We start from the raw sequence: 15,190 nt of genomic DNA, 5'->3' as shown, positions 1-15,190 counted from the left end.
TTTTGTATCTATATGTGTCATTATTTGTATACCTACCAGGAAATTTGTGAATGGGATAAATAAAAAATGATAAAAAAAACATAATAATATCTTGTAATCTCACAAAGTGTATTACGTCCAGTGGACAGTTGACTAGATCAAAAATACAATATGTTACAAATATAAACGCATAAAAATGTAGTTAATAAAATTTTTGCACAATCATCCTAGATCTTAGTACAACTCGGATGGCATTACTGTGCTCTAAAACATGTTCAATCTCTCTGGCTAATAAAATACAACAGTAGTACAGTTGTATGTGTTAAAAAAAAGTTAATCGGTTAGTTAAACAAATATATTTTAATTACAAATTATTTATATTATTGCGCGTTGAGATTGAAAATATTCCATATTCTCGATCACGATAGTTTTCTAGTCAAATAGTACCGCCAGCTCGTAGCACGCACACATTGGTACATATTCATTAGTCACGTTGAAATCTCACACTTGTATAACATTTATGTTAAGTTTTACATGTAGATATAAATACAGGTGTGTGCTTTAGCTGTTGTTATTGCCGCTGCCACTGAAAAGGCACTAAGTATATATAATCAACGGCCGAAAAGTAGGTAACACTCTACGGTGGGCCGTGACGAATTTTATTATTGGCAGTCGTATTTATTGTCATGCAAACGGCTTGTGTTAATATTATTAAACGTTTGATGAAGACAAACAAATTTCAAACTGCTAGAAAGTGACTAGCTGGATTTGTTTGCTTTTTGTTATTTCAAATAAATAAATATATTATCTACAATGTTAGCATAAGTTTACTGAATGTAAAATTTTTCATTGTTTATACATATTAAATTATGAATACCAAACGATCGTTGACGAAAATCCCTAAACTAAAGAAGTTGTTTTTTTTATCTGCAAAAATGTGATCAATGAGTAAAAAAAATCGTGTATTATCTTTCATATAGTTAAACTTGATAGTTGAATTAACAATATAGATCGACGATATCTGTAGGAAATAATAGCCTTTCATATATAAAACATGTGCATATTACATGGATTTGACGATAATCCACTTTTACTTTAGGTTTGGTTTTTTTTGTCATGTACATGATATCACAGTATGAAATCCAGTCGAAAGTGTTCGCTTCATATTTTCAATTGCGCTTGGCTTCGTTTGATTAACAGCAATTATGATTAAATTGATCATTAAGCATCAAACGGCCTTTTTTTCAAAAGTAAATTTTTAACTCGACACCAAAATCAAGATACATGTAAATAAATATTTTGATTATTTATAAAAGTTGTATAAATTTGTATATTTAGGTACACATTCTTATCTGTGACATTTATCAACAAAAAGTACACGTCGCAAATTTTTATTCAATTCACGTTGAAAATAATGCGAATTGAAATGCACGGATCATGACAAGAATGTAGGTTTTTTTTTTCAATTTTCCAAGTAACAAAAAGTTGGATCGATAATTGCACAAGAGTAGGTATATAAATATCTGTATACATTACTTATATATTTTCTACACGATGCAGTTTATTATAGCGCAAAACACTTTTGAGGTACCAAGGCTTGACCGATGATGCATCGTTGCATCCGCATCGAACAAATTTTATTTTATGAAATAAGGATGTAACAAGTATTCGGAGAATACTTATTGGCTGGCGCCATTCGCAACTATCACACATCTTATATACTGTTCACCCATTGCATCGTAACAATACATACTAATACATACTAATCGTAAGTACATAATAGTCGAGCACTTTTGTCCATCGTACTACATAGAGAGCTATCCACCAATTGACCTATAGTACCACTGTTGTAAAATTTTTTTACATGCATTTTTCACGTGATTTTATGCGCGATTAAGATTTTCCGATAAATGAATCAACAAAAAAATGAATCGTGTTTCGTAATTTTCAATCTTAGGATAAATCGATGTTAAATTTGCACTGTTGCGATTTCACTCGAAAAAAGTTCGAGATAAAGTTATTCAAAAATAAGACGATGGTATACTTATTTACATACCCTAACGAATGATAATAATCGTTTCAAATTGATCGTGGTCATCGAATCATGATTTCGGATAGCTCTGTAGGGTAAAAATTATACAACACCATCCACGTAAATTCATCATAAATTTTTTTTAAATAGATCACACAATTCACCTACACGTACGGAACAATCCGTATATTATAATTTCATGTCGAGTTTAAGCAACCGATACGAGTACACTGTGCGCTTGTTGACGAAAAAAATATATCACTAAAATTTTAATAATTGGTTGAGTCGGATTAAATAAAATTACCAAGTTTCGTAAAAATCAATGCTCGATAACACCGATCGCGTCTTGCATGCACAACTGTACATTCACGCGCCCGCGTAAACGCTGTAAAAATAATTAATTATCACATATGAGTCATTGATGTACGTAAAAAAAAAAAAAAAAAATCGTGAAAAGTAAAAATAAAGGAAAAGATTGAGTAACGCAAAATCTGAGCATTCATTTTTCTTCATGTGTGTGAGCGCATACACAATATTTTATACACTTGAGTATGGTATTGCGAGTGCCTATAAGTTGAGTCGGTGCGCGACTCGTGGGGACGTTGGAACGGAAGATCGACGATGTGGATGCAAAAGAAAATTAAGTAAGTACCCCAACAGGTAAGTCATGCATACAAGTGTCTCTGTGAGTGCGATGATCAGCATATGGGGAGTGATCGAGAGAGCTCAGAGGTCCTCCCACTCCTCGCGTTGTCTGGGCGACAACTCGATTCTCAGTCGCACTGCGAGGTCCTGCAAACTATCGTGTGTCCGCGCCGGAAGCGGGTTCTCTTTGAGATCGACGAATTCTAACGTTGGCGCGTGTCTGAGCATTTCAACGTCGATTTCTGTTAAAATAAAAAAAAAAAAAAAAAAAAAAGGAAGAAAAGAAATCATTACTTTTATGAAAAAAAATACTTGAAATTTTTTTCCCCACCAAATTACACGGCACGATATTTGACGTGCGGAAGTACGAGTATACAAAAAAAAATATATATATGTACGTACGTGCATTCACGTAATTACAAGTAGAGATTTGAACATTGCATACCTATGATGGAGTTGTTGTTGGCGAGTAAACGTTTGAGCTGAGGTATCCGGCAGGTTACAGTGGGTAAATCGATAAAGGCATTGTGTGATATGTCGAGTCTCTCGAGGGCCTGGAGTTCGGACAGCTCCTCGGGCAGTTTGCTCATCTGGTTGTGGCTGAGGTTCAACTCTGTGCCGGGCATTGTCATAAGCAAAAAGGAAAAAAACGTAAGTTGTGAGCACATAGTGCGGTAAAACATTATTAAATCAGTGATGCAAACCGGTGATAAGAGAGAACTTGACGGCGAATTTCGGGGGTATCTTGGTGATGACATTGCCGGAAAGGTCGCAGCTCTTGAGTTCCGTGTGTCGCATTAGGTGATAGACGGCATCTGGTACCTGCATCAATTGGCATTCTGACAGATCTGCAAACATTAATAGATATATATTTACAATATACTTACATCAGTCGACCAATAAACAGCTACACGTACATACATTATATATATAGGTACACGAATATCATAAACGTTACAAGAAGTGGAGTTCCTTTAATATAATATATACTTAGGTACCTATAATAGTAACGCATATCATATATACTATTATACCTAAGGGCACACGGGTCATTTTACGAAAAACGGATTATTGGGGTTTTTTTATTTTTTTTTTTCAGTACTTTTTTTTTGGTGTGGTTAGTGACCAAAACAAGCCATGATTTTTTAGAATACACAATCTAAGTATATTCAGTTGCGCGGATTTATGAGAACATGCATGAGATTCATCAGATTTAAGGAGCGCCACTTTTACAGCATGAAACTCTTCGACAAAATTTTTTTTTTTAGTTCTCTAAAATTTACCAAGTAAAGCCAACCCTAATTACTTTACGTAACATCTTATATGACTCGCAAAAATGATTAAAAGGCCGTATTTTTCTTCCAGGCGTCGTCAAAAGTGAACATTTTTGAATGTGATACGAGAGCCTGTTACGCCAAATGAGCAGCCACTTTTTGCCTTTTAAAATAAAAGAAATAGTTTATATCTAATTTCTGTTGTAAGTGTAAATCTCCATAAATCCGATTTTCAATTTACCAGGTGATGGGAAATCTCGCTTTTTCGTCAAATTTTCAATTTAAATATATAAGTAGTATATCATGTTTCTCCACTACCACGTTTTCACATCGAGAATCCTTTAATTGATACATATTACCTTGATACTTATGTAAGCTATACTTGTACAAGCAGATATCAATTGATTAGACACATTGTTGTTGTTATTATTATTATTATTAATTATCAACAACAAGGAGGGGAGGGTGATTGAACGAGGAGTGATTGACTGACATGATTGTGGTCGGGCTTATTAATATTTCTTCGATGATATACCTACGTATTATTATTCTTCAAATATATCTATTAGAAATAAAATAAAAATACCTAAGTACTTATACCTGTACGTGTTATTTATGTACAACATATTTATATGCTTATATAGTTACATTGATGCAAGTTTTCATACGTGCACATCATCGTATCATCATCATCCTACCTTACTTATAGGTATATACATTGTATATACATTGTATTATGTATGATACATGCACATATATAGGCACGCGGATCGACGAAAGTAAGTAGTTTACGCTTTCACCTATACGGGAAATGTTTTAATTTACTATACGCGCGTTTACTTGCGTGTTTCCTTCCGCGTAACGTATATTGTATATAATATGATATCGGATATACCTATAACAACGCCCGATGCGCTGCACGCACGTTGTTACCTCTTTTTTGTACACTCAATTACTTATTTACTTTTGGGCATTATTATAGCGACCTACGCGTAAGTATTTTTCACTCGAGCCGAGGCATTGGAACGCGCAGATATGCTAGGTGTACTTAAATACGATGAGTCTTTTTTAAATTAACGGACCCGTTGATTTTGTACTTTCCGGGTGCATTGACTCTCTTGTCTCACAATCACTCGGTACCTACGGAATACCTAGTATAATATACTCGTACGTGTACATACTTATATACATTGCATTGCCGCTATCGAAATAATCCTAGCTTTGAGGCACACCTCTCTCTATAAATATATTATTACCTATATTATACGGGCGTTTTAATGCACACGTTACATATTATTTATTACAACTCTATCTTTTTTTCCATCCAACATCCGCAAAAAAACTCGCTCAGTTTTCTCTAGCGCTGCTCTATTATCGTACGTTTCTTTAAATTTTTTTTCTTCCTAGGTACGAGCTAAAATAAGCCCGAGTACCAACTAGCCAGTCAATCGGCATTTTTTATGCTATACCTATCTATCTAGGCGTGCCATAATTTTGTTGCCGCGCAACTGCTGGTGCTTATCCAGCCAAGGTCGTCTTTGTTAATTCCATTACTTCTGCAATAGCTGCTCCATATCATCCTTTGTCAACATTTACAACGATTTTATTATTTTTTTTTTTTTTTAACGAAGAACACGAAATACAACAATTTAGAGATAAAAGGTACAATGTGTGTACCTATATGTAAACATGCGCTTCCAACGATACGCAAAATAATTGCGTGAATTGCAAATCGTTTAGTTTGATCATCAAGTAAATATAATTACAAAAGGAAAATCGGCAATCACTTATTCCTTGCAATGGAGATTAGTACTTTATACTGTTTCTTCTTTATTTGCAGATTAAAAATTTTAAAGTTGTATATAACTATTGTTAACTGAACACGCAAGCTCCAAAGCTCCAAAGTTACGTGTAAGTGTAAAATATACATGCACACATCATGTGTTTGGACGAAAAACGGTCAGACAGACGCGTTTGAGTATTGTAGGATTTATACGTATATATAATAATGCGTGGGTGTATACCTATATATACGTATATGCTATGCAGGTGAGGAGTACCTAGGACACATTTTCATTTTTGAATATCGAAAAATTGGCTTCCCGTATAAATATGATGGACTACTGATATACTTGAATCGATTTCATTAATTGGAGGATTTTCAAAAATATTCAACGTCCACGGAGAGCAAGTAATTTCTTAGTTGTAGAATTTTTTTATTTCTGTCTATAGGCATGTATGTGTGTATGTATGTATATGTGACGTGCACCGTGCAAAAATTAAAGCTCCGGACTCCGGAGTCTGCGGCCCGCTCAACTTAACCTTCAACACTGCGCTGTGCTTGCAGATCGACTTGCAAAGTTCTTAGTATAGCGCCACAAAATTCAAAGACAAGAGATAAGTAGATTTGATGATACTGGACAAGAAAGGCAGCAGAAAGTAGCAAGATTATCGGAAACAGTATAAGGGGATAAAAAAATTAAATTTGATACATAATAATAGCTGAGCAAGTAAGTAAACAGAGTCGGTTTACCTAGACTACTGCTTTCCTGGGCATCCTCGCAGCGTTGAACGACCTTCGTGACGGCGTTCGCCATGTTGCTGCTACTTTAACTGACTACACGGCTACACTGCTATACTTATTTATATACGTGAGCGTGTGTGATGCCTAGTACACCTATAACCTATAACTGCCTATATGGTAGATAGGTTCGTTCGAAGCTCGGAGATGCTCCGCTCGGAGATCAAAAATTTATCCTAAAACACGCGCTTTCTTCATCCAAGGCCTCTACATGCATGAGGAGCCCCGAGTTACGTGAGCATCGATAATTCACCAATTGTTAATCATGCAAGCGTATAGTCTAACTAATGTTGTAAAGCCTAGAGAAAAGCATCATAAACTTAATTCATTGCTAAAAAAATGATTCCCAATGGAGTGAGCTAACAGAGCTCCTCTCGTGATGAGGTGTCAAAAGAGGAATGCGTGTTCTGCGCTGGAGCTCGGAAGATCTCCCTGCAGATGAACCTCGAACACACCTATATATAATAATAATAATTATACACAAGCATACAATACATATAAGTAGTCCAAAATAAATTGGACCAGGACAAACATTATGTATTGTGATCCTATCTATTACATATTTCTTGCTTTCTTGCTTGGCTCACCAAATGACCAAATATAAGTATATATATACAAAATTCCCTCCGTGCTTGATAACTCTCACCTGGTACCTCATCATACCGAAATGAAAAGGCATATTATTTCGACTGTATAATAATTGTGCATCATCAATTTACACATCATTTTATAAGAATAATTGCGTTATTACATGTTTTAGCTAGTGTATAAACAACACAATATACAATTTAATCTCAAATTCTTTTTTTAATTTTTTTCTTGTTCGACACTTGTATTGAGATAAAATTTATTGGAAACACGCTCAGATATCATTGCCGTAATCAATTTTGTCCATGTATACGTGATGCCGTTTTTTAATTATCGATGAGACGGGTACACATAAGTAGTGCACTCATCTTCACGGTAAACATCATTTAAGTACAATAATACCATGGCCAATACCAATAACCCAAAACCATCACTACTTTTATGCTTTTTTGAAACTTGAAAAAAAAAAAATGCCTTAAGTTGCCATGGGCTTTGTAAAAGTGTCGATATAGCGCTAGGCCCAAAATTTTCCAGCTTGTTTGGACGTCATCGCAACTCCGAACAATAAAAATCACGAAAAAATAAAATAGAGTACTATTAATCTAGAAGTACATACGTATATATTTATACAAATATGGAAAAGCTCAAATAGTAGAGAGAAGAAACATTAACTGTATTTGAAAACTGACAGTAAATATAGATTTTTTTTTTTTTTTTTTATATTATAGTGCTCTACGTCCGGCTCCTTTTTAATAAGGGCACTACAATGGGCACTTAGCACTTGGGAGAAGGAAGGGAAGAGGGATGGGAAGCCTCCCATCACTGGGAGGGGGGTAGGGGGAATTAGGCAAATTTGCTGCGAGAAGGTCGCCTAAACCCTCGTCGAGGAGCATTGCGTGGTGAAAAAGCACATGTGAAAGACACAGAGGTACTTTGCCCGTAAAAGTCGCACTGGCCGGGAATTGAACCACGGTCTCCCCGCGTGCCAATCCACGACCTAGCCGACCGAGCCACCGCGCGCTCAGTAAATATAGATAACATGTACAATAGTTATTGAATATGAATCTTAATCAAAACTGTAATCCAATTTAGTTAGGCATTTATGTATATTTTTGTTTTTAAAATATTAATAAAACAATTGTAAACTGTAACTGCTCGACAGGATTTCGTATTTGTTTTTATTTCTACTAGTATACTCTTCGGAATAAAACGTTGTGTCGAATAATACATAGTTCCAAACGTGCATATAGAAAGTATGAGTAGATAAACGAAGATTATTATTTTGCGTGGTATAATCATCATAAATTTTAACAAAACCGTTCAACCAAAGGACCGAAAACAAAGTGTTCCCCCTTAAAGGAGTAATTTTAAGAAAAGTCGTTGTACGACTCATATATACTTGCATTATGTTAAAAGAGTAAGAGACTCTTTGACAAACTTTATTGTAACTTTTTTGCTGGTGGATGGATATTCATAAACGTATATTCAGCAGAAAGTGTAATTTTTAAAATTGAACAGCTGTTTAGCTTGTTTTTTCCCATCTTTTGCCGTGACAATAAGTTTTATCTCGAACCATGTGTCAGGGAAAAAAAAAAAAAAAAAAAAAAAAAAAGAAAAGTTTTTTTTTTAACATTAGAAAATTGTGGGACAGTAAAAGACTTGCTTTGTTTATAATGGTTATCGGGAAACGAAAAAACGCAGGTTTGTGAAATGACAGATGTAAAGGGAAAATCAGTTGTTCGAGGAATGTATAGGTTAAAAAGAAAAAAGAAAAAAAAATGTACTGTAGCTATATACGTAAAAAAAAACCAAAGCCACTTCTGGAGTCGTAAAAAAATGGTGTTCCTTTTTCTTTTTTTCGCGGATTTTCTCGTATGTAACACACATCACATGTATACGCTTATTAGAGATGCACGCGTTCCGGCTTGTCTCGCGCGGGAATCGACCGACCTTACAGTCCTCAAACGCCGCAACTGCACGGCAAGCTGCCTTTTAAGGCCTTAGGTCCCATATAGGGCAAAACAAGGGAGCACGTGTGCTTCATTATTATTACCATTATTATGATTATTGTGCATTTTTTACTACTTGAGAGCTGGACACCACCACCACACGGTGTACACCAGACTACTCGCTCGCTTTATTGATGTTCTTTCGATGTTTGCATGCACTATATTTTGTTAAATTATGTTATAAATATATATACATATATGTGGCGTTTATTTATGTTATTATTTTTATTTTCCAAGCGTTTATACGCGTGCGTTGTAAAAGCCTTTTTGACACAAAGAAGGTTATTTTCGTGTGCTGACGGAAATCCGCGACCGAGAGGAAAGCCCCGAGCAGAGTTTGGGAAAATTCCAAGAAAAATCGTTTCTCGCTCTTGTCACAATGCAAGATTGGCGGCTTTGGGTCGACGAAGCGCGCGAAACAAAGAATTGGCACGCGCTCGAGTGCTCTCTCTCTCTCAACAACGCGGGGTCTCACGCGTTTCTTTTTACTATCCGCCTCTTTATTCAATTTATTCCTTCCCCCTTTTCTCGTAAACCCACCACGGGTACTTTGGACGTTAATGTAAACGAGAGCAGTTTGTTTGTTTGTTTCATACGTGCATAGTCATACATGATACATGATCCTTCGCGAGAAGGGCTCCCCTTCTTACCTTATACCCTTTTTTCCCCTCTCCGTAACAAAATATATATGTATTATCAACATGATCGCAGTTTTCGTGCTCCAAGACCGACTTGATGATTCACATTTATGTTTACGTATGGGTATGCCTACAATATTTTGCCGAATTAATCGTAACAAAGGTACTTTATTCATATAACGTTAAAAGCGACCGCGTCAAATCGTGTGTCCAAAACTAAATCGGTAGAAATCTGGTTCCAACTATTCATCAGCGAATCCAGTGATTCCAGTACGGCTACGACAGTTTGTTCAAGTTCGAATGGAGAAGGGGAGCCGTGAACTTAGCCTGCACTGGGCCACGGTAGAGAAAATTCACGAATGAACAAAGCGCGACTGACCAAGGCGCAGTGATAATTTAATTTAACTATTAAATAAGTAACTGCTAATCGATTCGGATTTAGAGAGAGAGAGAGTGCATACACATGATATATTATATACCCACCGTCGACGAACCACACTCTATCCAAATGCAATGTATGTTTTACGGGGATACCTACAAATGTATGCTATGCGCTTATCTGAAGAAAAGGATAACCTGAACAATGCCCATTCGTTTAAGGTCAGTAAAATATATACCTACGTATATAATGTCTACGCAACTAAGTACCTCTCATTGTGCACTTCACTAATGTAGGCAGTTAACTATATATATATATATATAATCTTGTACATAGAAATTCTATTGAGTAAATGACGGCGGTAAACCAAGTTAGTGATTGGCTAGTGTTTTTTATTTTCATCTGAGCAGTTGGTATATGTATAATCATCTACTATCATAGTTCTCATTGGTATTTCTGCAGAGTAAAGCATTGCTTGCGAGCTTTAAATTGTATCGCGGCACTTTATAATGTTAGAGGCAAAATTTCGCTATTTTCGTTTGAGATTACAACGCAAGTGTCATTTTGGTAAATACATGGAAACTCGGTTCCCAAAGATTGTCTGTTGATTGTATGCATAAAAAAAGTAGAGAAAGAAAAATTTTATCAAAAAATGCATTGTATATGGTTACCAATGGGTATATGGGTATATAATATAATATGTTATATTGTACATATACGCACGAGCTCAGAGTAATCTAATCGGTGATTTAAGTACTTTTGGCGAGAGCAAACAAAGTGCACGTGCCGCAAATGTCTCGCCGCCAAAACACCCAGCACTGTATGCGTATAATAAAAATATATGTACAATACAACAATAATATATTTGCTTGGACTCTCATGTGCGTCCCAATAGATTTACACTTCCTCTCTCTCCTTTTTTTCTTTTACTCTCCATTCTGTTATACACAACAATCAATTCTTTTATATCATTTCACATAAGTGCAGTATATTTTGTCAAAATACGCTAAAAATGCACAATTTTTTGTTTTTTTTTGTTTTTTGTTTTTATTTTGCTCGATTTTACTCTTAACTTTTTGAAGTTGCGAATAACGTCACTACATATAGTACTAACTTTTACACACGTAGCACTTGAATCACTGAATGAATATTTTGCAAATTAATACCGGTCACGTTGTGCTTAACGTACCTTGCGCATAGTTTCATCCCCGCAATAAAAATAATATATTGATATAATAATAGGTCAACTCGGCGATGTTGGTATAGCACGAGCTAGAGAGAAAAAACGTGTGCCACGCACTGAACGCTTGCATCAGCTGCAGTATCGTCAAGGGTGAATCTGTGGATGGCGCGTACAGATATATAAATACCTATTCAGTACCCACTTGTATTTATACTCGTGACTATCATCATCATCATCATCAGGTAGTCTGCAGATGTTAGGTATGTATATTAGAGAGAGAGCTTTGCCTCATCCCTGCACGCTCAACATATCAATCCCATTTATGCTTGATTTAAAAACAAAACAAAAATTAATTAATTAATAACTCTTGCTATTACTATGAATCGTCAAGGATCTGCGTATAACAGACGAAAAACATGTACCTACGTACTTTTATTTAAAAAAAAGTATTTGTAAAGACTTTTAACATCTTTATGCAGAGAACAATATGGTATCGAATGAGAGATAGAGCGACACTACCAAAAATCTACATCATTTTTACGAGATGATTGAAAAAATATCAACGTAGAGACTGAGACAGATGAGGTACGGGGAATCGAAGATAATAAAATAGTATAAAGCATCTATATACATATACATATAAGTGTAAAGTCAGTATGCAATGTGGTTAGCAAATTAACAAACAGTGAAAGAAATTACGGCATAGCGCTGAGAGAGAGAGAGAGTTCAAAGTCAAACGAACTGAAGGGTGAGAGTGTGGAGTAAAATACGAAAATTGATACTTGTTGCGATAGTATATCCAACAAAGGGATGTATAGATAATTAAATAATATATAAGTATATACAAACACACATAAATATATGCTTAACATATCGAAAATATATACGTAATATTATAATGTTACGTGACAATTGAAGTTTCGTATCATTTGCGATATTTAATTTTGAGTCAAAGCCTACAATCTACTTAAGATCAAATAAATATAATGTTTCTAAATTATGAACACGTACAAGTGGTTGGGTACAGCGGAAACGCAAGGGTAACGAAATAAATTCACGTAACAAAGGTTTTAGTGTATGTACATGCATACCGTGACTATAAATAATGTAAGTACGCATTGCATTGCCGTGGATATAGGCAATCCGGTAGAATAGTTATAGGTTATATATATAGTAAGTACCTAATGCGTGGTTTAAACCTTGAGAGAAATATATTGCAGCCGAAAAGAAGTACCTCAACGCGATCTACTTGCATCCTTATCGCGCTCCAGCGATTTTTTCTTTCTTAGCGAGCAATATTCATATATATATGTTACAAGGGTGTGTTTACTGCAAGTGGATAACTAAATAACTATGCAAGTGCACGCAGGACAGAGCTATAATCAAAGACACGTACTTACTTGATGGGCCCTACGATATTTACAAAAGTAAACATAGATTTTTTATTGTTATTATTATTATTATCATCTCATAAAACATGAGCTTCAACTATACATAAGTACAACGAAAATAGAAAATAAGCTTTACATCATCATTCTCGTGGATATATATATATATATATTGCTACTTTCTCCTCCGCAACTTGTACTTTCTGTCCAAGTGAAGGTGTAAAATCGGATGCACATATTTATACGGATGAAAGTTAACATTTATCAGATCGCATGTGATGTATTGCTGTAGGTATGACATATTATATAGTTATTAGCCGCATTGTCGCCTCGCCTTTGACGATACACCTGCGATACACTTACTTTACACACTGCCTTAAACGTGTACCTACTAAAATGTGCTATTTACTCTGATGCCCAACTATTTTAATTTTTGAGCATCAAACAATGATTTTTCTCAAGAACGAACAAAAGAGAGACAAATGAGTATATCATATAGCTAAACGTAAAAATAAGGAAAAAAAACAAACAAAAAAAACATTGGAGCCCGAGGAAAAAATCAAGTAAAATAGCAATAACAATGCAATGGTAAAACTATTGTTTTGTTGATTGAAATTTGTTTAGTTAAAAAAATTTGATGATTTTTTGTCGTAGCCGAGTGAATTGGATTTCCAACATAACTATATTATAATATATTATCCATGTCAGTTAAACCTTGAAATACGTAATCTTTCGTCGCGCTTGAACCGTTAAGTTCAAATCTCGATGCATATTGTACCGACTTGAGAAATTCTCGAAATTGAATTCAGAAGTCGGAAAGTACGAATCGTTGGGGTAAGTATATATATATATATATAATATATCATATAGGTTCGGATGGAGAAAAAGTAAAAATATATTCGAATGTAATTGTAAGAACTACTTTTGGAGGGAGCTGTAACTTACTTGATGAGCAATAAAAGGAGGTAAATATTCTCACCAAGGTTGCAGTTGTCCTGCGCCTCCTCGCAGCGCGAGACGACTCGGATGATGGCCCTGCCGGCCAACTGGACGCACACGGCCATCGCGACATTGCGCTCTCCCTGCTCCTGACTGATCTGCTGGTGCTGAATCTCTTCGGGATTGTACGTCGGAGGCTTCATTCTCGTGCTGCTGCTGCTGTTCTCCCTATCTCTTTTTATGCGTTTTTAACTTGACGCTTGCTTTCTAATACCTCCTCCCGGCGATGTGCAGTACAAGTAAGTATACTATAATAAGTACCTACTCGCGTTACTCTGCTTTACTCTTTCCGGGTGTGTATACTTATAATATCATTGACACATATATTATATGTACGTAATAATTGTATATATACAAGCGCTTCCCAAGTCTCCTCGAGAGCTATGGAAATGTGTCCAGCACTGGATGTTACGAACAGTACGAGCTTTCTTATTTTTCAATCTTACTTCGATCAAAAATGACAATCGGCAGGTTGTGAGTTTTCAAGATCTCGGAATAAAGAACGAAAGCACCAAGTATGTACGAACAAACACGTGGAGCAAACGACTTTTTTTTTTTTTTTTTTTTAGTATATCGCGTATCGAGATAGGATACAATCAAGCATAGGTATAATACTTGTAGGGGCCAACGAGACCTGCTCGCGAGAGCCGTCGCGCCCGCGGTTACACTGATATGACTGATACGCTCGGGAGCAATCGGGGCTATTTAAGACCTCGCAGGCCCGCGCTACCTACCCACCTACCTACCTCCTATATACCCGAGAGATGCAGGCGATCAGCTGACTGCGCCACACTATACATTTGTGTGTGTGTGTGTATATGTTTTCCCCCCACCCCCTATACACCGACCATCGCTCTCTCGTGATCTCTTTATATCCATCCTCCCTCGCTCTCTTTTCTCACTGTATGCATGCCTATAATTTAAATTAGTCGTACTTTGTGATTATTATTATTATTCCTTTTTTTTTTTTTTTTTTTTTGTTACCTACGTATATATGTATAGGTATATTGTTAGTACTGGTGCATCGAGCTCTCTCTTTCTCCGAGGCGCTCTTTGTGCATCATTTTCGTAAATGCATCTGCAGTCCCACGGACGAATCGAAACCAAAACATCCCTTTTTTTATTATTGCACGTCGAGCCACGTGTTTCTTCGAGAATTGCGTTTGCGCATATGTATACTTACGTACTGTTTGTTTATTTATTTATTCGTTAATTTTTCACAAACAGAGGAGGAGCAACTTGCAAGTGTTGCAGTATTATAAAGTGCACCATGATTTTCAAGTACCATCGATCGAGTTTGTGGTTTTCTTACTCACTTGATAAGGGTTTACAAGGACTTGCAGAAAAAAAAGGATGCTGAAATAATCTACATACAGGAGCATACCTGTACTTATTAAATATAATTTGTCTCTGTCGCGGTTTCCCGGTTATTGTCATGACTGTCGGGAAATATAATATAATCACGTGATCTTAGCCTTGCGCTTCTGTGTCGTCC

At 35.8% G+C, this 15,190-nt stretch overlaps 1 protein-coding gene across 2 annotated transcripts; it reads right to left on the bottom strand.

Annotated features, from left to right (window-relative positions):
* Window positions 1–87: 87 nt before the first annotated feature.
* Window positions 88–13,888, bottom strand: Sclp (leucine rich repeat containing protein 20 sclp). Of its 2 annotated transcripts, none has more exons than XM_023390775.2 (4): window positions 13,676–13,888; window positions 3,361–3,504; window positions 3,102–3,269; window positions 88–2,898 (listed from the first exon to the last, which is right to left on the bottom strand). In XM_023390775.2, the coding sequence occupies exons 1-4, from the start codon at window positions 13,836–13,838 to the stop codon at window positions 2,738–2,740; spliced, it is 636 nt and encodes a 211-aa protein (XP_023246543.1). In that variant the 5' UTR covers window positions 13,839–13,888; the 3' UTR covers window positions 88–2,737. The 2 variants fall into 2 exon arrangements, with proteins under 2 accessions (XP_023246543.1, XP_089448842.1); XM_089592716.1 differs by lacking the exon at window positions 13,676–13,888 and adding an exon at window positions 6,464–6,548.
* Between the last annotated feature and the right edge of the window lie 1,302 nt (window positions 13,889–15,190).

Source organism: Copidosoma floridanum, unplaced genomic scaffold (assembly GCF_036245765.1).
Source record: "Copidosoma floridanum isolate Cflo_tuat_1 unplaced genomic scaffold, Cflo_Japanese_pri ptg000019l, whole genome shotgun sequence".
Classification (NCBI taxonomy): domain Eukaryota; kingdom Metazoa; phylum Arthropoda; class Insecta; order Hymenoptera; family Encyrtidae; genus Copidosoma; species Copidosoma floridanum.
Note: the sequence above shows the minus strand (reverse complement) of the source record. Positions and strands in the feature narration are given on the sequence as shown.

What these genes read in the sequence shown, in the direction of transcription:
- Sclp (XM_023390775.2), bottom strand. Translation starts at nt 13,838, where the DNA reads ATGAAGCCTCCGACGTACAATCCCGAAGAGATTCAGCACCAGCAGATC. An exon ending in CAAGTTCTCTCTTATCACCG is followed by an intron (nt 3,270 to 3,360) that starts GTTTGCATCACT and finishes TGCCCGGCACAG; the next exon opens with AGTTGAACCTCAGCCACAAC. An exon ending in CAACAACAACTCCATCATAG is followed by an intron (nt 2,899 to 3,101) that starts GTATGCAATGTT and finishes TTATTTTAACAG; the next exon opens with AAATCGACGTTGAAATGCTC.